At 33.4% G+C, this 24,686-nt stretch overlaps 2 protein-coding genes across 2 annotated transcripts; both read left to right on the top strand.

The window, feature by feature from the left end:
- The first annotated feature begins 2,210 nt into the window (after nt 1–2,210).
- LOC148628739 (bifunctional polynucleotide phosphatase/kinase-like) lies at nt 2,211–11,234 on the top strand. The gene is made up of 8 exons (XM_088593551.1): nt 2,211–2,504; nt 3,941–4,122; nt 5,141–5,230; nt 7,156–7,276; nt 7,906–8,030; nt 8,671–8,802; nt 9,357–9,459; nt 10,483–11,234. The coding sequence occupies exons 1-8, from the start codon at nt 2,270–2,272 to the stop codon at nt 10,731–10,733; spliced, it is 1,239 nt and encodes a 412-aa protein (XP_088449677.1). The 5' UTR covers nt 2,211–2,269; the 3' UTR covers nt 10,734–11,234.
- Nucleotides 11,235–14,441: 3,207 nt separating this feature from the next.
- Nucleotides 14,442–24,120, top strand: LOC148628738 (uncharacterized). The gene is made up of 2 exons (XM_088593513.1): nt 14,442–15,985; nt 22,827–24,120. Exons 1-2 carry the CDS (start codon nt 15,707–15,709, stop codon nt 24,000–24,002), a joined length of 1,455 nt encoding a protein of 484 aa, XP_088449639.1. The 5' UTR covers nt 14,442–15,706; the 3' UTR covers nt 24,003–24,120.
- Nucleotides 24,121–24,686: the final 566 nt, after the last annotated feature.

The raw sequence follows: 24,686 nt of genomic DNA, 5'->3' as shown, positions 1-24,686 counted from the left end.
ACTCAGAAACTCCTGGACAGATTTTGTTCAAATAATGAAGCGTTGTTAGTCACCATTTGTAGTTGATCATATTACCCTGTGATTTTGAATGGACAAATTTTACAGAAGCAATGGGACTTTTGCACTTCCCAACTTTTTTGTGGCAGTAGGGGATGTATTGGTACAATTTTTCTCTGCAATTCTTTTCACAGAATATGATATTGTGACACAAGTTTTTAATATATAGTAGTAGATGTGTCGTATGGGGAGGCTTTATTTCAGGTTTGGGTGATCATAACTTAAGTGCTGTCATCCTCATCTGTAGACACTTTTTTTCTTGCAATAACTTTAGTATAAGTTATTCGATCTTCATGCATTCTATAACAAATCACAAAAGGAGGTATGGTATTTATTTTCAGGGATTTGGCCCGAACCATTTTGGAAATCAGGGTCAAAAACAAGTATTTTATAGACTTAAATATATAGCTCCAGTAAAAGCATATGGCTTTCCTTGAGGCAGTTCTGCAATATTTTTATACTACATAGGTCAGACGAATTAATGTTGAGTGTTAAGGTTAGAACTGTAAAAGGTTACAAGCAATCATTTCTGAAGATTTTCGTACAATAATTTGATTATTATTAAATGGATCTCATTGGAATAGTACCACAGTGCTATACCAACAAAGGAAGGCTGGAATTAATTTCAGTGTTTATGATTTTAACCAATTAAGAATGAGGGCACAGAAATTGAAGTCAGCAATATGATAACTTGAGTAAAGGGAAATGGATATTTAAAAAAAATGTGCAAGTTGCCTTACCACAAATGGATTTTTGGGGTTATGATTTTCGTTAATTAAGTATTAAGCATAAGAAATATTGTGAGCAAAACTTACTTGATAGCTTCGTTTCCTTACACAGAAACTATATAAGAAACTCTATATATGAAAAACAAATGAGATGCACAATAGCATCAACTGAAAGATTCGTCAAAGTTCCTTTGAGCCGTTTTAGAGGAGCTGCGGATCAGATGGTACCCCATCCTTGGTCAACCAGTGATAGTCATGTTTTATGTCGGGAATCCGGTGAAAACCAAAACAATTTTCGGAAGTTTCATCATCCAACAGCGGTTTCGGAAGAGGTGACGAATGGGTGGGCGGGCAGCATGATCACTATAATACACCTCCCGCTACGTGAGGACGGATGAATTAACAAGATGGTTACTACATGTATATTTCATTTAATTCGGCCGATTTTTCTTTGACTGGTCAAAATTTAAATTCAGAGCTTGTTAAAGCTTGAATTTAACTTAAGATGAAAAAATGAAGCATACTCTTTTGGCATTCATTTTCATGTATTTAAGTCACACAAGGATTGATCGTGTTGCTTCCACTCGACTATTGTATGTCGTATTCGATACAAGATATGGTCATAAGCATTAAGATGCTATGCCGTAAAAATGTGTTTTCACTGGACATAAAAGCCGTCATTTGTATTTTCGGTTATCTCGAGTGTTCTACACACATGCACGCTGTACTGAACTGAACCATAGTCACAGTTAGAATACAATTCTACCATACTCCAACGTACAAAAATGGAAGCATCAAATCAGAAAATAGTTTGCTATCCTACCTGTATCATTGCAGAAGTAGGTTATCGGCTATTTTTCATTTTGCTTGGAAACAGATTATAACAAAGTTAAAATGGAGCACCTACTTCTTTTCAAATGGCAAAAAAATTGAGGGACTAATTCCTTTTCCCATTGTGACAATGTCCCTACGCCTGTAAAAACAAAAAAATTACGACCCAAGTATTTAAAGTAAATTATTTTGTGTTTGTTTTGTTTTTGTTGTTTGGGGTTTTTTTTTGTTTAGAATAAAAAACATTTATGGCCTTGCAGACCACAGCCGAAATTAAAATATATAACCAATATTAGGAGTTTGTTATTATATTGAATGCAAGTAAGGAGAACTTACATTGTATTTGAAACGATTTTAAAGCTTTCCGCTTATTATAGAATTTGTTATCAATTGTTTTCAAGAGCTAAGCATGAAAAGAAACATTCTTAACCTTTGTCCTGACATACAAGCTGAAAATTAAATGTTTTCAACTAGTTTAGGTCATAGATATCTTTAAAAAAGTAGAATTCTCCCAACATGATTATATACACAGGATTATGTTTATACATGTCAATGTGATATTGTAAGGGATATAGATAGATTCTTTACCTGGTATTTAACTTAGCTCAGGTGAAAATCTCGCACACAAATTAATTTCCTTCCTGATTAACATCATGAGTAGACCTAAGCGGAAAGCAGCTGCTGATTCAGAAATCAAAGCTAAAAGGGCTAAAGGAGAAACAGACCTCGAGGGAGATCTTAAATGGCACCAGTTTGGAGATGTTATAAAAGGGATGTGTCCTCTATTGAAACTGACATCGGATTCTTTGCCTGGAAGAGACAAAGTTGCTGGTTTTGATATCGATTTTACAGTCATCAAAACTGCAAGTGGTAGAAGATTTGCAACAGGTAAAATCTATTGTTTACTTTTTAGGTGACTGAAAATGCGCGTGACCTTAAAACCTTCTTCGGGAGTTTTCTCGCCATTTTACAATTCAGTCTATCCTTGATTTAAATAATTTCTCCACTCCCTATTGTAAAATTAAGATTTGACCATCTCGAGTGGAGAAATAATTTAAACCACCTGACTCCGTTGTGTCACGACATTATGTCCGAGTCTACCATTCAAATGCATGGAGATTGGCTATTTGCAGATCGTTGAGTTCAGTTTTAAAAACAAAACATCTTTTTGTGTAAAAATATCGACCAAAAAATTGTAAATATCCAGTATTACATAACAAAAATATTAAGAAAAGCAAAAATAGAAGATTTTGCATTGTAATGCAGCGTTTTGAGATCCCGGAAGTAAGCAATAGGATGCAGATCGGTTCTCGGATTTCAGTACGTACTATACTCCTACAATGTAAGAGGTTGGAATTCCGTTCCTCCATACCCCAACCTCTTACTTCCGAGCGCCATATTGCATAACGCTCGTTCCGCCGTTCTTGGAAATCGGCAGAATTAAAGTAAACTATTTACCATTTAAAACGTTTTATACTGTTTCTTTATCATAATACGGTAGAAGGTGACTAAACTGAAGAAAAATAAATAGCCTACCTGATGAGAAAATCCAGCAATCCTGGAAATCCTTTGTAAATGCAGTTAAAGTGAACTTGCATATTTGGTTTTTAGCTTTTGAGTGCGTAATTACGGTTGATAAAATTACGAATTTTAAAATTTGCGATACGAACATATCAAATTAACCAACGAATTGCCTTTACCAACTTTAAGTTCGTTTTGTCAAAAATATATTGTATTCCGTAAAATTAGTGACCTAATTCAAAATTGCTGGTCATTTTGACAACTGTCTTCATTACAAATGTTTTCTAGGTATTTAACACTTTATTATCGCTCGATTTCCGGTAGGTTAAACTTCTTTTATGTAAATAAAAGACTTAAACTGTTTTAAAACACATGTTAAGCTAATTCACATTTGCGGTGGCTTTCAACGTGTCAGATGCTAGCGTTTAGGATGGCACTAAGTCAGAAAATAGCTTGCCAGACATTGCTGGAGTATACGTTCTACATTGGAATTCCTGAAAGGAAAATGGAACTATAAGGAGACTTACAAACCCTGTTAAGGAGAATCTACATTTGTTTGCTAGTTAAGTCGGAACATTCTGAATTCGGCCTCGAAACCGTGCTATTACCCTACAGTTTACCGAATTTTAGACGCAAAGCCTGATTTTGTTTATGTTGTATCCTCCAACGGTGGTCATATTTCATGCATTTTACAAAATACTCCTCTTGTGATGTAGGAAGGCAATGCACTGTAATCAACCATGGGTTTCTGGTGATGCTGTCATGCGTATTACATTGTACCGCTTTCCCCCTTATATATTTAGGTGCTTCTGATTGGGAGTTTTGGGACGACTGTGTCCCAAGTAAGCTACAGGAACTTGATCACAATGGTTACAGAGTCGTTTTCTTCACAAATCAGGCTGGTATTGAAAAGCTTAAAGTAAAACCTGAGGACTTCATGAAGAAAACAGAAGCAATAATTAAGGAGATTGGAGTGCCAGTTTATGTATGTATACATTGAATTCGTAAAACTAATTACTGGGTATTCATTATACACTTAAATAGAGTCACATAGCTATTCTAGTGCTAGAGTTATTTCCTTACTCGGTGCCATCCTAATTTAAATTAAAGGAAGACGGGAAACCAACCTTACATTGTAGGAGTAATCTTTTACCATAAGATAACGCGTTGTTATATATATTTAAGAATTTATCAAGCTCCACGCAGCAGCAGACGTTCGTTCCGTCTCTTACTAACCTCTGCAGACAGGCCTTTCAAAATTCTCGGACACTTTTCATATAAAACGTCGTATATATGACAATCGGGTAACGTCTCGTAAAAATATTAATAGGATAATCAATCGGAAGGAGTGAATAACCAAAATATGATCATGAGTGCCGAAGAACGCATGGATTTAACGAGTATGCGGAACTTGTTCCGCGCACGAGTTAAATCTTACTGTGTTCTTCGCATGTTATTCACGATAACCGATGGATTATCATATTTATTATACAGATTTCTTCGATTATTCGTTATTGTTATTTTCAGCTTAAATTAAAAATTTTGTGAACAGTGGATTGATTTCAAAGTTGTTACGTTTTGGCGGGAGAAAGTCCAAGAGTGAAATTACCGAATTTATTTCACAGTGTGAATTATCGAAATTTATTTCACTGGGAACATTCGATAAAACACTGCTATCTATATAATAATCACTTTTCCCGACTTAGAAAGATTCTGGCTGCAGCGTCTTGAGTGAATTTCGAACGTCAGACGCTATTTCGAAGCTTGGGCATTATGTGTGCATTTTTTCCTAATATATATAAAACGACCCGAAATGACGGTCTTATATTACAGACAAGGATACACTTGAAATAGAGGTCCTATTCTGAAGCCTTTAAGTTCTATATTTTTGGGTGTCATTGGTAATAGTAAATTTTGTTTAGTGTATTTTATGTATTGCTCAAAACCTTATTCGGATTCAAATGTTTATTATCCTTTTCATATTACTGTTTTCTACATTTCAGGTTTTTGCTTGCACTGGAACAAATCATTTTAGGAAGCCGAGTACAATGATGTGGGAACACTTTGTTGAGCACTGTAACAAAGGAGTAAAAGTAAGTTTTCTTACATTACTGAAAAAAAGACACGCTGGTCGTATAAATTGACACCCACATTATTCGAACACAAAACCTCTGATCTTCTTTTTCAACATGAAGCATCTGAATTATTACAAGTATTGTTGTCACATACATATTGTACATTATTTTCATTATTATATTTGGCGACGCTGGACGCTGTTCGTACTCCATTGGATTATCAGCGTATGGGGCCCGAATCATGCCCAATAATCGCCATTTCAGTGCAAAGGAACCACTATCTTCTGTATTTATTTTGGCATATAAGGACTTTTCACAAAATAACAAAATATTAGGCAAAAATTTTATGTTTAAGCGACACGCTTAACGGTTATAACTTTTTGAATTCAACTTTTTCGGTTTGTAGCAGGTAACATTTTTTTTACTGTTCATACTAAACTTCTGTTTTCAAGTAAATACCAAATGATTGTAAAACATACCATTGCCTAATCAAACAAGGCGGTTTTGATTGTGATTTTGGTAATATTCTCTATAATGTTATTGTGATGTCACGGAAAATAATTCTTCTCATATGGGAAGAGGAAATGTGTTCCTATGAAAACTGAACACGACAAACTGATTGTAGAAGCAAAAGTAGAGAAAGGGCGGTAATTTTAAGACTAAATAATGGTTATTTGCTAAAATTTATAATTGTTCAGGAAAATTACCCTCAAGATATAGTTTTTGAAATATGAGCTATTTTTCTGAGGTTTTCAGGATTGTCGCACTTTAAATTTTGGTCCGAAATACGAGAAAGCCTAGATTTTTACAGGTTTAATTCCATGATTTTTCAGAATATTATTTTTCTCAATTTTAACAAAATAATGAATTTATCCTTTTCAGTTGTATAAGATTAAAGCATCGTCACTTTTTCGGAGTCCCGCTAGCTGAAAACGACGTTTGAAAACGAAGTGAGCAATTGCCATCACTTGACGTCCGTCGTCGTTAATAATTTTTCCAAACTCTTCTCCTCTGACATTACTTGACCAATTCGAGCCAATTTTAGTTTGACTGTTTCTTAGGGTATCCTACAAAGAACTGATCAGGGGATTTGTTTTATCCGTCGAAAAACATGGCCATCGTTACTAAAAAAGAGAACAAAGGGGTCTGTCAGAAGTTTTCCTCATACATCTCCAAAAACTCTTAGTTTTAGCCAAATCTTTCCAATTGCCGAAATGATCCTTATTGTATGGCTTACAAAAGTCTGCAAGGGATCAAAGTTGTCGGACGACTCCGTGTTAGCGTTATCGCCCTTAAAACGTAAAAAATGACATTCTTTTACCGTTTTCAGACAATATCTTGAAAACTGTGATAGATAGATAGATAGATAGATAGATAGATAGATAGATAGAAACTTAGAAATGCTAAAATGATCCTTATAATAAGGTATACCAAAGTCTGCATTGCATCAAAGTTGTCGAACGACTTCTTGTTAGAGTTATTGCCCTTGAAATGCGAAAAATGATGTTTCAGCTGTTTTCAGCCAATATCTTGAAAACCATAATAGATAGAAAGATTAAATAATTCTTATGATAATTCCTACCAAAGTTTCTGCGAGTCAAAATTGTTGGACATTCTCCTAATATAGAGTTATTGCCCTTGAAAGACAAAAAATTAACCTGGTGTGCGATTCAGGCTCCTGGGAGCCTCTTGTTTCCTTACAGATTATGTTACTGGTATTAAACCCTGGCGATTAAAATACGCTTTAGCGTACAAATATCGCGAATAACGTCAGGCCTAGGCTTTGTTTTGAATCAAAAAGTATGGTTAATCAGAAAATCGTAAACATATTTTAAAGTTTCCAATGTTCCACATAAACGGCTCTGTATACATGGATGATCCTCTGATATCGTGGATTCAGATGATGTCAAGGTCGCTATCTTATTCTATATTTCCTCTTTTAGTTGAATATGTCAGAGTGTCTGTATGTCGGTGATGCTGCTGGGAGAGCGAAGGAATGGTCTCCAGGAAAACCAAAAGATTTTTCATGTAGTGATAGAATGTTCGCTGCAAACCTCGAAATAGGTATTGATATTTTAAATCTTTATTTTCTATGTTTGCGGTTAAAATACTATGAAAAATCAATATTAAATATAAAATTATGATAAATAGGATGTTTAACAACACTCTTATGACAAGAAAATGGGTCAAACACAGAAATGGCCGAGTTGAAAAATACACATTCGATAAACAGGAAGTAGAAATGCGACAGACATGAAATCGCACCCCAAGTTGCGTACCAAATATCTTATATTTCGAAAATATTGCACAAGTGCAAGCCGGTCGAATATTAATCAGAAAGGAACAAAGATCCTGCAAAAAGTAATTTGAGGACTTTTGATCAGCCTACCCTTGACCAAAATAGTCCAATATATTCTGACATATCAACACCAAATTAAAAAGAGGAGAGTTCCATAGTCAAAGGAAATCAGGACAATTCGGTATTGAGTATAGTCACACCTGAATTACAGGACCAAGAGAGTGCAAGTTTTTGTCACATAAGACTGGTGGTTTTTATGTACAGCTTAATTTTTAAACAGAATTCCGTGGGCAGGAATTTTCTACGGTATATTGCATAATACAGGTCTCTTTGGTCTTTGCGTTTTAAGATGTCCCATATTTTCAGTTTTCTATTGCATGTTCATATATTTCAGATTTCTACACACCCGAAGAATATTTCTTCAAGGAGAAACCAGCTCCATTTCAATGGCGTTCAATTGATCCCAACGCTGTGTTAGCTAAAGCTGCAAAGCCTAAAAAGGAACAGCACCATTCAAATGTAAGTTATCTGAATTTGAGATTAAAGTGAACTTCGTAATTTTAGATGTTCGCACATTTAAGAAAGATTACAATTCTATACAAATACAGTTTCTGGTATTTAAAAAGAAATATATTTAATATTCAAGAAGTAAAATATATTACAGAAACGAAAACTGTTTTAGATGAATTAATAGCTGTTTTACCTTGCCAACTCTTTCACAATCTTCTCATGAAGTCTTTACTTAGTCTGTGAGTAAGTTGGTCTCGTTCATACACCGATGAACTCTCCAAAACAGTTTTTATTTCTTATAACCCAATTTTAACTTAGACGCGATTTTTCTCAATTGAACAAAGGGTCTACTGTACAGCTTCATGAATCGTTCATCAAAACATAAACGAAAAGTTAGCCCAAGTAAATCAAAATAGTCAATAACAGTCAATACAGCAATTATTATTATTTTAATCAGTTTTATTGTCATGTTTTTCAGCTGTCCTGACACACCCACACAAACACACACACACACACACACATGTATTCTCCCATGTTTGTTTAGTTTACAACAATAAATTCAATGGCATTTTAGCATTTAAATTTTATTTGGGTGTGGATTTGGACTATATTTGTAAATGATTAATATCAAGTCATTGTTTTACAACAGAAACAAGAACTAGTGGTGATATGTGGGTGTCCAGCATCAGGGAAGAGTACGTTCAGGAGGAAACACTTTGAGAAGAATGGTTATGTTGTTGTTAACAGGGATACCATGGGAACTATGGACAAATGTGTTAAGGTTTGTGTTAAACTAGCAGGGGTATTTTAGTAGGTACAGGGTTTCATATTTGACCTTTTCATTTTTTTTTGTATATAGGTAATTAATAATTTTCTTTTTTCCTTTCAATTTTTCCCTTTTAGAAGTTTGATTTGCTAATGACCTAAAACCAAAGAGATATATTTTTTGTTTAATATGTACATTTGTATATACATTTAACTGCAGGCTTCTTTCTACCATGAAGCAAGCTACTCGGATGGAGTATTTTTTATTTAAGAATTGGCTATGAAAAAATATTTTTGTCTATTCTATGCACTTCGCGCAATAAACAATACGCACATGAAAAATTTATGTTTTTTTTCAATAGACAAAAAATTTTTTTCATAGCCAATTCTTATAAATCAATTTTAAAACGTATTTTTATCTTTAAACATGAGAAAAGTAGCTCTGAACTTAACTGAATAGGGGAGTGTCAATATTTTTTATTCATTGAGATATAACAAAATTATTTTAACCAATCAGATTACAGTATTTATCTCAAATTAATTTATTACTGGTTGCATTTTCTTCTTCAGGCAGCAAAAGAAGCTATAAAGAATGGGAAAAGTGTTGTTTCCGACAACACAAATCCTTCAAAAATAGCTCGGAAAGATTTTGTAGATATTGCGAAAAAAGCAGGTGAGATTCATTTGGAATTTGGCCAAAAAAATAATATGTCTGTTTCCTGCTACCTTACCTACCCTATTTTTTTGTTCCTACTCTAAACATTTTATGACCATTTTGGATCAAGCAAGTCTTGATTGTTTCCCCATTAACTCAATGTAAATTTTTTTTGAAAAAAAAATAATTTCCCTAGCTACTTACCTTATTTCTTCTTGCTGGTTGCAGGAAACAAGACTATTTTTGTTATTTTTTCGGCATTACTTGTCAGTGGTGTTCAAACTGTCTCACGATTTTTGTTGAATCTAGATGTTCTTTTACATTGAAGTATAGCCCCATCTAAAAGGTATGCAATGCGAAAAAATAAGTGGTCTTGCATTACACAGAGTTTTGATAAAAGTGTCAGTAAAAGTTGGGTTTAGCAGTTACATGTATTTACAATTGAAGTTAAGTTGAATTTTTACAATTTTAAAGTAGGAATTTTTTTTTCGCCAAACTGCTACAAAATATCATTTAACATATTGCAAAATGTAAACCATTCTCAGTAAAAGCGAACATCGCAGGTATTATTTAAAGGGTCTAATAAATACATCTTAACAACATGGTATCAAAATTCAACGCGTGGTTCTTTAACTTCTGCATGCTTATTAGACAAAGTATATGGTGTGCTTGCTTTCGTCTTTGTTTCCTTACCCTTTCTTATTTACTTTGTTTATTCACTCTAGAATTTCGGATATACTTTAAACGTGGGTACCTTTAACGATTTCGCTCATCTAACGAATTACCCAATCTAATCTAAACTAGCTGTTATAATTTTTGCATTCGGAAACGTAGTGAACAAATTACAAGAGCTAGTTTTAATTATATTGATGAATTATCCTATAAATCCAAAAGAAAATATCTAATAAAAATAGTACTGTGATGCCAGACTGTTGCTAAAAAGACAGTATGAAACGCCAAAGCTCATACTTCAGGTATTTTAACGGATTTCTTGTACCATGCATTTAGATCAATTTTACTGTTAGATTATCTTTACTTAAGGTGTTCCGTGTAGATGTTTCATGATGAAAACACCACCAGAGATAGCTCATCATCTGAACCTTGTTAGACAGAACCAAACCATGGGCAAAGTTCGTAGAATTCCAGACGTTGGGTATAACGTGTACAAGAAAAATTTTGAAGAACCTGCTAAATCGGAGGGCTTTTCTGAAATTATCGAAATAAACTTCATACCGCAGTTTGATAGTAGCTCTGACGAAAGGCTATTCCGACAGTGGACGGATTCTACTTAGATTTAAAGCTTATTAAACTCGTGCCGAAAAGGGAATGGTTGTAATGTTAGCAGAGTTAAAGAGTTAAAGACACTCACACAATACGCGTGTTTGAGACTTGTAGAAATCCATATGCAAATAAAATACGCCTGGGCATTTTCCTATCAAGAAACACATTAATCTTAAGATTTAAAAGCCACAGGCTGATAACCAATTTATGCCCTGGACTGATAACTTTCTTTTACATCCATTAAAAATGCATGTATCAAGATTTGAGTATGATAAAATTAGACCTTGCGTTTTTTTATTTTTGATGTACGCAAGGACCCTCCTGCGAAACAAATGAAAATCGAAGGGGCTAATTTTAATTAGACTGACAGGATTTGAGTGTATATATGTGAATTTATTGTTCATTTGGTTATTGCTCATTGAATTTTATATTGTTTATATAATTTTTTAACTGTGAAAAGATTTCTTTATTGTTCTTTTGTTAAGATTGAAATAAAGTATTTCGAACACTAATCTGACAGCTTTTCAATAGTGTCACTAATAAGCTATATCTGCACTTTACTTGTTGCGTTGTCTCAAGTCCTCTTACTCCAACTTAGGATGGTACCAAGTCAGAAAATAGCTTGCCAGGTATTAACCCTTGCCGTTGCTAGAGAAACAGAAGAGTGATACTTCACGAATAGTGCGTCTTGGTAAAACTTGATGTAGTTTATTAACCTTCTCCATTAGGTCGTGGGTCATTAGTTCATCGATACTTCTGGCAAAACAAAAAAAAAACAAAAAATAACTTGTATACCACCACTTGTTCTTGGATGATGTATGAATTAGGAGTCTCGTTAAATTACTCAAAAGCGAGTTTGGACAGCAACGTTATATTAAGAAAATTCCTATCTCATCGAGTTCGTATCTATTTCCTCTATCTAAACCAAGATTGTGTATTTGGATAATGAAATTAAAATAAATTTTGTTTACAAGTTTACCGAGTTTTTAATGTTGTCAAAAGAAATAAATTATCAGGAGTTAATGTTCTTGGATCGTCATAAACATATTTGAATTAGTTTTACTTTTGTTACTTTGAATGTAGTATTTTAGGTACTTTATGTTCTTTGTTGTGTTTGTCTGTTTTTCATGTCTGGTCTTTGTCCCTGGATTACGTTCTTTTGATTACCGCTAGAATCATAGTTCCCTTGGTTTCTCTTTTGTCTGCTTTCGACAAAACTTGCTTACTTTCTAGAATCTTCATCACAGGTTATTATGGTAGATTCTGGCATAAAGCAACTACTAGTATATTTTAAAAAAAAAGGTTAGGCTTCCACTTCTTATTGTTTGAAAAACAAAATATTAATCACATGAAACGTTTACTCCTATACATACCAAGTTTCATTCATGTCAAACAAAGCATTGTGTCAATATAAACATTTTAGAGTATGCCAATTTGAACAGATCACTTTGAAGGCTTAATTTTCACATTGTTGGTATGTCCATCAATATTTTTTTTAAGAAAAGGAGGACGCAAAAGTCTCGTTGCAAACAGTCCTTCTCCCTAATGAAATCGAAAGTTTTTCAAAATGTTATATTTTTTTAGTTAAATATTGAAAAATGCTTGGACAAAAATGATGCGTATTGTTTATATTTTTTTATGGGGAAAATTGGGGCAATAGGTTAGGGCCCCCTTTGTTTATTTCTGGGTTTTCCACTGCCAAGTACTGGTTACAATGATTTTTTCTTTTCAGATAGTATTCAGCTTGACCAGTTGCGGCTGTTATACTACACATACAAGTCAAAATGACAAAAGTATTGTTTCTATTATGCTTTCAATGATTACAAAGAAAATGGATGATTTGCGTGAAGTTTTTCGATCCAGACATATGGGCTGATTCGACTAAGTTTATTTCCAGGACTGAAATTGGAATACAGAAAACCTAACATACCCCTTCGTGCAAACTTTCGACAAAAGTGAATGAGTAAATGATAGCATTTTTCTATACATTCCAGGACCCACCGCTAAATAGGAATGATGAAGTCAGAATATCTGGTCAGTATTTATAATATCTGTGTGTGACTTAATTCTGACTTATAGGGTCTTTATGAGATAGCTTTTCTCCTTTTCTGGAGTCTTTGGATCGGAAGGGAATATTTCGTCAGTCATTCCTCTCGTAATTATCATTGGTAAAAATGTCCCCTTAGCTCAGATTAAATAGAACCATAGTTGGTTCGCACAATAAGAATATTTACTGCTGTACGTGATACAAGTACATGTATATTATAGTGTACATGCTTGAAACAGACAACCATGTACATTGTCATTCATTGTAATGATTCATCCAGAACATAATCTTTAATAAGACATTTAACCAAGTTTCTCCGCAAGAAATCAAATAAAAGGCTAAATCTTTATAATCTACTGCGATAATGAAATACTTCAGAAAACGATATTAAGTTTATTCTTTTGAAAGGGAATGTGAATAAAAATTACATTTTAAATCCAGTTATGTAATTTGAAGAGGTAAACATACTGAAAAACTATATCGGACTTTAATGTTATGTTGAAGTAACATGTTGAAAATGTTTTTGTGAAACAAGTGCATTCCTGTAAATCAGAGAATATAGAATAAGGTTCAGTAAGGGTACATGAACAGTCTTGAAAGCTGCTAGAAGACTGACAGAAGTACTTTTGGTAACTGGTTATTCAAAATCGGTCATTTTACTACTAGTATTCTATAAGCTGTTACGTAGGTCTAATGACCCCTGAGAATTAGCCTTAGTGATAAAATTGGTCATTGATCACCAATCTGAGGGCCAAGCTGACCAATGACCTTGTAGTTCGAACCACAGGCACTACACTTTTTTAATCGATATCTGATCTTAAAAAAGTTGTCTAGTGCTTGTGGTTTAATCTTGGTGGCATTATGCGTTTAGATTGAAACTGTGCGAGTTACCACAGTAGGGATAATGTTACTATGCAAGGAAGAAAAAAAATTATAACTGGTTTAACTCAAAATGGTTTCTAAACAGGGAAGTTGATAATGCTCCTTGGCAATAATCTTGACTTGCATTTGCTGGTAAATGTTTGTTGTTCATGGGATGCTGACAGTAGCGGGCAGTGTGGATAAGATTAAGATTTTTTTTTACTTTTCAACTTTTCTATGGATAATAATTTGTATAGTCAAGACACAAGGGGTTTGTCTCGCATTTTGGTAGTGGAAACAAACCCCAAGAGTTCAGATAACTTAAAAAAGCCCCCATGAGGAAACAGTTAAAATGCGATATCATAAACATACTTACATGTGACTATATTGAAAGATTTTTTTCTGTCAAGCATTACACAGAATCGCGATTAACGTAGAGATATCTATGTTCATTCATAGTGATATCTTTTTATTCTCTTTTATGTTTTTTTTTGTATCACCAATAAAAAAATCTTATCAAGTTTCTGTGATATTGTCACAAAAGAACTGAATAATCTGTATTTCTGACTTTAAATTTCTACCGAAGTAAACATGAATCCTATCATACTTTTAATGTTTTCTTTGATCCTTTCATGTGAAAGTATATCTACATATAAGTGACCTTTCAATCCATTTGTCAAACTTTCACTTCGTAAAATACTGATTTATACTTGTAAAAATTCAATATACATTCTTTTATTTTTTTTAATGTGAATAAGATGCAATTCATGACTATTATGAAATATGTACATTTCAAATACTTCAAATGTTTCAATTTCTGTAAAATTCCGTCTGACATTTTAGTGTTAAACTTGTGAATACACTGGTATATTTGATCTATTTTTCACACCAGAGATTGAGCTGATTTTCAATGCTAACTACACGTGTAAGAAATAATCAACTTGGACTTTCACCGTAAAATAGTTTCCTAGTAATTTATTAGATTCGATTTGTTAATTGATATTTATGTTGCCGTTTAAGGCCATATTACGGAGAACCATGCCTTACCCGGCACTAAAGCATTCAATGTGCACTTGCACGTTTTATTTTTAAAGCCTGTGTACTGTATTGGGCACTTAATTGCAAGAAAGTTGGACCGTTGAGATTTAGGACAAAATTATATACAAATTTTCTAAACAAGTACTATGTATATTCCATTTACATCTGAGGCCGAACAATTTAGAAGTTAATTGAAAAAAAGTCTGCAGATTGGAAATCTACATTTTTAAGCTGTTTGAGGAAATACTGAATCATATCATGGCTGAGTATTTTTTTCGTAAAAAAATGGAATATTTAATCCCAGCCCCCTTTTTTTCGCCAAAAAGATGGTAAATGCCTTGTTCTCAGTCCACGAGTATCTGGTATCTGGTCCTACTTAAACGGTCCATTTTTTTCTGAGTTAATTTTTATAAAAGAACACCCAACTATCTCAAAGATAAGCCCTGTAAATATAAATAAGTAAACCACATTTCAATATTGATTCAATTTATTCGTGCAGGTGTAAAAGTTTTTACAGTTTTAAATATGAATTACAAATAAATATGTCAAACCAAGCAGAAAATTTGTTTCTCCACGTAGTTTCTGTGTTAAATCATCACACTTTCACTTCTCGTTTCAATTTGCTATAAACGGGATAGTATAGTATTTTATAGACACGTGATTTGATAGTTGGCCTGAGGGTGATGTATATAAATTTGATATTTAAAGCATATCTTATCAGTATTAGATATTCTAAAGGTGCCCTGAACGGGAAACTTGAAAAAAAGTTCTTTTGGATTTCGAGCTGTAAGTTTTACGGATATTTTTAAATAGCTCCAAGGCTACTACTTCACAGAAAACAGATAGATTTTTATGTTTGATCAACAATCTTTATTCAGTCAGAGCGGACCCCGTTGATAAAAAGTGAACAATTTAGTTTAAAACAATGTTGATGTAATAGTTGTATAACTGTTCTTCTCTTCATGAAAGTTAAAATCAAATTGAGGTGTAGTATGATGGATTTGTTAGGATTTAATATATATCTCCGGTGATTTCAATATGGGAACACAAGTGATAGCTGGTGACTCTGAAACGGATGCTGAAAGCATCGTGAAATATACAAGACAACCGAAGAAACCACCGGAGTATGTTCCTCGCAGTCGTTCTTTGGGAGATCTTCCGGGAGGATTGCGTGTGCCAATCATTAAAAAACCAGAATCTCGCCTGCAACAGAAACATGAAGCAAACTTGGCCGGTTTGGAAGAGCTGAAAATGTTGCGACAAAAGTACGGACAGATGATGAATGATGTTAGGACAATACCAACGCCACAAGAAACGGTAACTATAAGGAATTAAATACTATGCCGTTTTTTTTTAATTTATACCATATGCACCCTATCATATATTTTATTTGTACAGTTGGAATTTTTGGCGTAGGTGTATTAAACCAAACGCATTAAATGCAACTGTAGATAACTTATTTTTTCTTGGCTAATGTAACAAGCAACCAAAATATGAATTCGTTTGAACTCGTATATTACATTTGAAATGCATATAAAGAGAGTGATAAAGAAATATATGACTTTCATTTTTTTGCTGGAGACTTGAACAAAAGCATGGTAGATGGGACCGGAGATTGGCTTTTACAGGGAAGCCCATGTCTTAATAAAGATCTTCGATGCATATATTATTAGATAATAACTGAGAATATAACTTATTAAGCTACAATTGAGATAAGTTAAGTTGAGATAAAAAAACATAATTGAAAGTAATGGGGAGCAGAAAATTAAAAAAAAATCATTGTGAGAAAATACAGTAAATGAAAGAAATAATAATATTAGAATATAATGTGTTGTGGAGAATTTTGTAATCATAGTGATACAGAGATTAAATAATGGTATTTTCAATTACAGAAAGTATCCTTGAGTGAAATTACAATGTCCGATCAGTGGAGTTTTGACAAGCATGTTTCTGATTTTTCACATTTTGCCTGATTCTTACAAATACTTACACTTAATTGAATTATACCTTAGTTTTGATATTTTTTTAAAACTAGATCAAATATTGTTTCCTCGTCAATGTCATTTTTCACACATGTCTAGACCAAAAATCATATGTTTTTACATAAAGGCAATGCCTTTCTAACACGTCCGAACCACGACATGTAACTATAGGGCATTTATAACGCTATAATTCAAGAATAGGTTTATGAAACCCTAAGGGAATACAAACGAAATAAGTCTTGAAATACTTGAATTTTCTTTGTTAACACATGTAATATAGAAAAGATAAATTTCATTTTGAAGACTTTCTAAAAGTTTAAAAAATCGCCACAGAAAGAAACATTTTGGCAGTATTCCATTTCATTGAACGTATAAAGTCGGCACAAAATACTTGTGCTTTTCGTTACTTATTATTATGGTCATTAAATTAACGGAATGTGAAAATTATTATCTTTCAATAATTTAACCCCATCATTATATACCGACACTTTTATAGATAGCCATGGGGTGACAAAATAATTGTAACGTGCTGACTATTCAATTAGTCTGACTCTCTCTCTAACTGTCACAAAAAGTTACATCACAGGAACGGGACAGTCTGATTTTAGCTAGTACCCACTTTTCTCACTGTTTGATAGCTACTCTGACTTTGGCGACTTCACAGGCTCTTTAGCCGAATACGTCATGATACTTTTGAACAAAAGTTAACGTATAAAAAAACAACTATCGTTTGTTCATTGTTGCCAAAATTTTGCACATATATATGGGTACATCTGCTTTCCTGTTTGAAAGAGACATCTATTGCGGGTGTAGGAGGCCTAATATTTTTGACGAAGTCAAATGAGCTCAACCCTTTCTTTCAATATAAACATATAAATCAAAGCAAGAATAAACAACAAAAAATCATATAAAAAAACAACAACAAAAGAAAGTCATCAAATGGGACATCAAATGAAGCCCCACCACGTTGCAAACAATTTTGGGTGGTAATTTTGTGTTAATAATCCGATCGAACTGAAATTCGAATTTGATTTTATACGTTGTGATACTCAATATACTTGATTGATTGATTGATTATCATCAGGGAAGGGTCAGGGGTGGACAGACCTAAGAACGGACGGACACGTAACTTTTCGGAGGGTATCACATAACATAAACATAAACGTAAGAGTATAAAATCAAACATACTTTACATAAGTTCTCCACTCTCTATAACAATATCTACTTCTGTTAAGTTCTTAGAAAACTCATTATACATTACGCAAATCGGTGTCTGGGGATTTAGTTCCTTTGAGGTACAATTCACATACAGACAATTTCATGTAATAGTGGATTTTCAAAGATGTAAATTGACTATATACTATTTATTAGAGGTTTTTCATACTTAATGTATATTTATATATACTCGATTTATTTACTCTATGACTGTCTTTGAACAACTTCTATTTGACAAGCTACCGTTTCACGACAGGCAATGTCCGAATTCCTCTATTGTTTACATATATTTTAATCAACTATACCAAAAGACAAAATGTAAATAGTTAAACCGATTTTCTTTTGACATAATGGTAAAATTAACGAGTTCTTAAAACAAATGTTTGACAACTTAAATTACCCCGAAGTTTTCAAACCACGCAGTGTCATAAATCCGAAGTCGTATAATAAGCACTTACGTTGATAGTTAAAGCAGTAAATTGGTAGGCAAAAGACGAAATTACTTCAGTCTGAACAGATAAAAACATGACAAGCCTAACTTTTCTTTTGTAGAAAATGAAAAACGTGTAATTGATATATACAACAGTTAAGAGCAAAACTACTGTCCCATACAAGTATAATCTTGAGCGAAACTAATGTCCTATAAAAGTACCGGAGCAGGAGTGTTGTTTATTGGTTTAGCTTACAAAAAGTAAGTTATATTTTTGTGGTGACGGGGACCGGGGCGGGGGGGGGGGTAAGGGTTTGGTTGATCTCGGCAATTTATATCTTGTTTATGTTTATTTAGCTAAGATAGGCGTTGTTGACCTAATGTTCATCACTTAATCTTGACTACGTATTTTCGAACGTGGTTTAATAAGTAATTTCTGACTACCATGTTACAAAATCGAAGACGCCAACATTCAAAATCATCATTGATTTTTTTCATAATTCATAATTTAAATGTTGATTTGTAGTGGTGCATTTCAAATAAATCAATCTATCCATCCATATGCTACATCAAAAATAAGTAGCACATACGTAAGTAAATACACCCGTGAGTAAAGTTAACGGAGAAAGTTAGGAAAGGACCCCTTTTGGCCTCATAATTTGGGCATTTTTGAAAATTGGATTAAAGCTGGTTTCTAGGTAATAGAAGAATAGTAAAATGGTCGCAAACACTGAATGTAAGATGATTTTGACGAGATTTATGACGTTATTCCAGAAATAGCAGTAAGCATTTATGTAACTTTTTACGAAAACCTTTAAATTTTAACATTTCTGCAAATTTGTAAGATTGTTTTTGTGTGTAACGGAAGTGGCCACACATCTATTAAATCAAGATATTTTTACACTGGTTGTAACTGACAATTATACACAAAATATTTGAAGTACAAGAGTCAACACGCATGTGGCCATTGTTAAAAGAGTGAAAAACTGCACAAAATTTGGTGTTTGTCAGTCTTTTTAACATGTTTTTCCAGTTTCAGCCAAGTTTGAAGGGCATATACGACCGTATATGTTCAAATTTTACCATAAACCAATCAAGTCATCTATAAAACACATTACAGAGCTGGAGAAACAACATAAAATTTTCTCCATGTAGACTTAGTTTATTAGGCCAAATTTTGCACATACCGAACTAACTTCTTCATAAGAGCACAAGGTTGAATTCTTAAGAATCACATTCGCCCGTAAGTTAGTTAAATTCATAAGATGCACATACGTCTGTAAGTCAGACTCGATTTTTCGTGCGTTTCATTGCAAAAGACAGGTGCACTACTTAATAGTAACACTAATGTGTATGAAATATAAGAAGATATTTAACCACTTTCATATTATGAATAATCTATTTTATTTTCTTTAATTGTCTTGAACATGAATGGAATATTTTAAATATGGTTCAGGGGGCATTTATTTAACGCCGAATTACATCAGTTTAACGTAGCAGTAAAGATTTTTTCTTAAAATGCAATTAAGTAGGGGAGAAATGAAAGCAGAACAATACTTAAGATAAATATTTTTTCATACAAGAAACTCTACTGGATATGATACTTGATCGTCTTAAGCTTTCCTTACAAGTTTTAAGTCACTAAAATCTTCAAATTTGAATTAATAAATACATATCTTTACATCTCCTAACACCGCTAAGAGCTTTAATTTAATGCCTTGTCTACATACACGTGGCTTAGTGATAAAATCGTATTTGAATTTAAATCGCAAGAATTTATATTCATTTTGATGTTGAATGTTTGAGCATAGCTTTTACTTTTATACATTTTATTTTTTGAAACCCTGCCACTTTAAGCCGTTATCTTATATGTTTCATTGACAAGCCCATTATGTCCAGTCGAGTTTAACCCGTGTTTTACGCGGCTTTCACTTGATCTTTTATGATAAAAGAATATAAATTTTACGACTTGGCCAGTAAAGAAAATATTTGACTGGTTGCTACTTGTGTTAAGAGAATTGAAAAAAAGTACATTCAATAAAATTCAACGAGAAATGACCAAGCCGACATGCATTAACAGATCGAGGCTCGGATTCAAGGAGTTGGAACCATTTTATATGAAAGTTTTGTTAATTTCTTTCATTTTATTTTATTATTATTTTTTTTTTGGGGGGGGGGGATATTGAAATAGCCTAGACCCCTTTTTCTGTACCCCTTCCAGATGTTTGAGTCCGTGGCGGGTGTACATGCATCAAGAGCATTATTTGAAACAATTCCGGTACATTTAAAAAAAACAAGAAAATAGAGACGCGAGACCAACGAAATAAATAAAAACATCACTTAAGATAGATGAAAATTGCTATGAAAAGAATAATCCTTCGTTATCCAATTGTTCCGAAGTACAAAAGTAATTAATAGTCACACACATCAAAACGAATTTGATGTATAGATTAAATAATTTATTTTAAAATTAAGAGAATTGAGTTGAACGGTTGCATTTTTATCATCCCGAAACCAGTGAAATGACGGATGGACGGACGAGCATGAGGGTCATTATCAGCCCTTAGGGGCAAAGGCGTTAAAACTTATGAACACCCTTGCCAAAATCTAAAAATAAATAAGCATCCCATAAAAGTGATAATTTTTTTTTTTCGTTGACGTTTATATATCTGATTTCCTGTTCATGGTTTCCAAATAAAATTATTCATCGGGAATCATTTATTTGTAACACCCTCATTACTGTCTTCCCAATTTACGTAGTTATATCACTACAACAGCTTTAAAATTTTGTTATGTATGACAACTACAAATTGTGTAAGCCACACAAAAAGCGCTTTTCGAACGTTGACTTAGTAGTGTATTGCATTCAAAACAGGCCGGATTTGGAGGGACAAAATATACGAAAAGTTCTAATGAACGATGCGGTTGCTCTAAACACTTGAAAATTCGATGGAAACGCATGGGCGTATTATTTTTTAAGTACATGTTGATAGATTGTAGTTTCTATTGGTCCCAGTAATAACAAAATAGTTTTATCCTATACTTTATCTAAAGAAAGAAAACCTGTCTGGAAGTCAATAGTCGAAAGGTCATTTACATCTACTCGAGACAACTTCAGTATAATCATTTCACAACGCCTATGATAATGAACAATAAATCTCAAATCACAACAAATCTTGTTGACAAATTAATCAAACACATTGGAATTCCATTATCAAAGAAATGGTGAATTAAATGGATGTAATTGAAATCAAAATACTAACAAATGGATAATACCCTTTAACAGAAATGAATGTTTACTTCACCAACACTTTTTAACGATCGAAAACTTTTTTTCCTAAATATACTGTATGATAGCCTTTAATAGGGATAATGGAAAACGAATAGTGTGTCGATGACACCAATGCACCATCTGACTTCGAACAAAATTAACTAATGTGCCTTTAATGACGGCAAAAAAATTACTCACAACCGTAGGTTCTGATATGTTTGATAAACGATATTTGAGAGTGCAAGGCTCTGTAATAGAAGTTTGGGCTTTTCTGGAGAAATAGGTATGTGTATATGCGTGAGGGATACACACAAGTCTTCTGATCAAATCGTAGCTAAGAGGGTTGAACAAGTGTGAAAAAAAAACAGTGGCGTATCAAGGGGTAGGATTCCGGGGTTTATAGAACCTTCCTTTTGTTAAAAAGTTTTAATAATTTGTGCAAAATTTTGACATATATGCAAAAGTGATAGTCTGTGATCTCCTTATCTTAATTACTGGATTGGAACTACTCTATTAGTATATTTCGAAATCAGTAAAATTCGACGTGGACGAGAATGTGTGTCTAAGCTAAAGTACCTCTGGATAGGTGGTAAGAAACAACTTGGCAAAAGAGAAAGTTTGATATAGTCGGGAAATGTAGGTTTTTTGTTTTGTTTTGTTTTTTTTTTTGAGGGGGTGCTCGTGATTTGAAGTAGCATGTTTAAAGAAGGCAAATTGGAATATGATACCATATACCATATTATATTTGTTAATTTTCCATATAAGTCATTCTTTGAAAACAGTCATGAGTACCTGTTTTACATTAAAGTGATTCATTTCCACGTACTTGTATAATTTTTGTAATCGCATTGATGAGTCTCTATATCTTCTGTACCCATTTACTTTTAACAGTCTTTAACTTAGACATTGACACAGTACGTTTACTTCGATGTGCTACGGGGCATTAAAAGTCATAATTCATACAAAATTTCTTTTTTCATTTGATAAAATCATTAATGTATGTAATATAAATATTATTATTTTTGTAAGACTATTTCTTTGATCTTACAGACAGTAAGCAAATAAATAAAGCAATAATTATTTAATACAGGGCGTGAACTTTCCTTGTAAATTGATAAATGTAATACCTAAATTGTCGCGTGCAAATACGAAATGAGTCCTTTAAATGGCAAATTTATCGTTTGTAAAGAAATCAGCGACAGTAGAAGGTACTTTAATTTTATGATGACGAAAATCGATATATATTTTTTTACTTTTCAGAGACGCTCGGCTACTCAAGTAAGATTATCTTCATCCAGTTTGGCTAGCATACAAGAGGAGTGTACGCTACCGAACGACTTTCTATACCAAAGTACTTTTGAACCCAATCACAGTAAAACTAGGTTCAGCATAGCAAGCGATGATTCTTTTCAAGATGGAGGCTCATTTTGCAGTGGAAAAAGCGACACTAGTAAAAGCAATAGTACTAGTCTGGAATCGTTAAATATGTCGTTAAAAGAATGTGATGAAGTACTAGAGCCAGACACTCGAACAAAAGAACAAATCATTGAAGATTTCCGCCAAAAATTTGAAGCAACGTGTGGCATGCAATCTTCTCTTATTCTTTCGAGGCGAAGGGCGAGTATTCAAGTAGCGAGTTTGTCGAGTGCACCTCCTCCAGTTGACCCTTCGATTCGACCGAAATTACGTAGAGCAAGCTTCCAATGCGAGGAAGTAATAACAAAAAAGTTTGACCGTAATGAGTCAATTTCGAAAGTAATATCAGATTTTAAGCTTCAATACAATTTTCCATCCCCTCTCCACGCCATTACAAGACAGTACGGGAGTTCTTCCGATATAACAATGAAAGAGAAAGTAGAACCTTCTCCTAGAAGTGTTAGCAAGGATTTGAAATCCATTTTAAGCGACTGGGAAATGGAGAAAAACAAAAAAACAACAGGAAAGTCAGCAGGTCGTGAACAAAAACAGAAGAGCCTAGAGAGTTCCGAACCTGGCTTGGCATCAATCATTCACGCTCGGAACTCAAGTTGTACGTCTGATTATTTTGGCTCCACAGAAACTTTAAACACTGTACAGACATTCCCTATACACGATGGGGGGAAGACGGAACGGAGGCAAAGTCTTCCGGTCAATCTTTCAAGACATGAAAGTCTTTCAAATTCAGTGCCAAAAATTCCAGAAAGAAGAAAATCTCTACTTGATAAAGGTGCAGAAACTAAGCCAGACAATCTCTTAAAATCTCCAATTAACGGCTCAAACTGTCCCAAACCGAGTGTCTCGGACTCTGACGATGGCATTTTCAACGAAGAGGACACAATTCTAGACAGTAACAAGACTAACATTGTCAAACCTTACAAAAATAATGGTATAAGTGCTAACATTAAATCACATAAAGTCCCAACGAAGATAAGGGTACCTCTAGAAACATCTCTTTAATGTAAACATATTAGATTTATATGAAAATGTCCAGGCAAATCTAACATGCTTTTAGAAATGTTTGTTTTTTTTTTAATTGTTAACTTATATTTAGAAAAATACAATCTAATATACCTTGTGCTTGGTCCTTATTGGTACATTTTTATGCATGTGTCGTAAGCTTGAAAGGAACCTCTCTAATATACGAAGTATTGTAACACAGAGTGAACATAATCACAACTTTATATTTTGCAGTCCCAGCCACAAAAAAAAGACGACAAACCAAGTCAAAACCAGCAAACCAAAAAAAAAAAAAGGATGTTGGAAATATAAAAATAGGAGATGTGGTATGATTGCCAATGAGACAGTCATTCACCAAATGCTAAGGAACGAACATTTAAACTTCTACAGGTCACCACACGGTCTTCAATGATGGGCAAAGTTTATACCAGAAAGCAAGCTGTAAAAGCCCCCGAAATTAATGATATCGATAAAAGTGCATATCATGGTTAACGAAGTTTGAATAGACGGGACATTGTATAAAAACTTAAGGACTTTAGTTTCGATCTATGAAAACAACTGTACATCAAAATTATCATTATCCTTGAAATCGTCTTGGGGCCATCGTGCGACATATCTTGAATTACCGTAACCTCTTTTTTAAAAAAGAAATCAACACACACACACACACACACACACAGCCCT

The sequence above is a fragment of the Perna viridis genome, chromosome 1 (assembly GCF_037379345.1).
Source record: "Perna viridis isolate PV_CMFRI_1.1 ecotype Kerala chromosome 1, ASM3737934v1, whole genome shotgun sequence".
NCBI lineage: Eukaryota > Metazoa > Mollusca > Bivalvia > Mytilida > Mytilidae > Perna > Perna viridis.
The sequence above is the reverse complement of the archived record's forward strand: the minus strand, read 5'-3'. Positions and strand labels throughout refer to the sequence as shown.

Excerpts from the sequence above, each read along its gene's own strand:
- LOC148628739 (XM_088593551.1), top strand. The coding sequence starts at position 2,270 with ATGAGTAGACCTAAGCGGAAAGCAGCTGCTGATTCAGAAATCAAAGCT. Across the intron at positions 2,505-3,940 it reads TGGTAGAAGATTTGCAACAG|GTGCTTCTGATTGGGAGTTT; the intron begins GTAAAATCTATT and ends TTATATATTTAG. Across the intron at positions 8,031-8,670 it reads AGGAACAGCACCATTCAAAT|AAACAAGAACTAGTGGTGAT; the intron begins GTAAGTTATCTG and ends GTTTTACAACAG.
- LOC148628738 (XM_088593513.1), top strand. The coding sequence starts at position 15,707 with ATGGGAACACAAGTGATAGCTGGTGACTCTGAAACGGATGCTGAAAGC. Across the intron at positions 15,986-22,826 it reads TACCAACGCCACAAGAAACG|AGACGCTCGGCTACTCAAGT; the intron begins GTAACTATAAGG and ends TTTACTTTTCAG.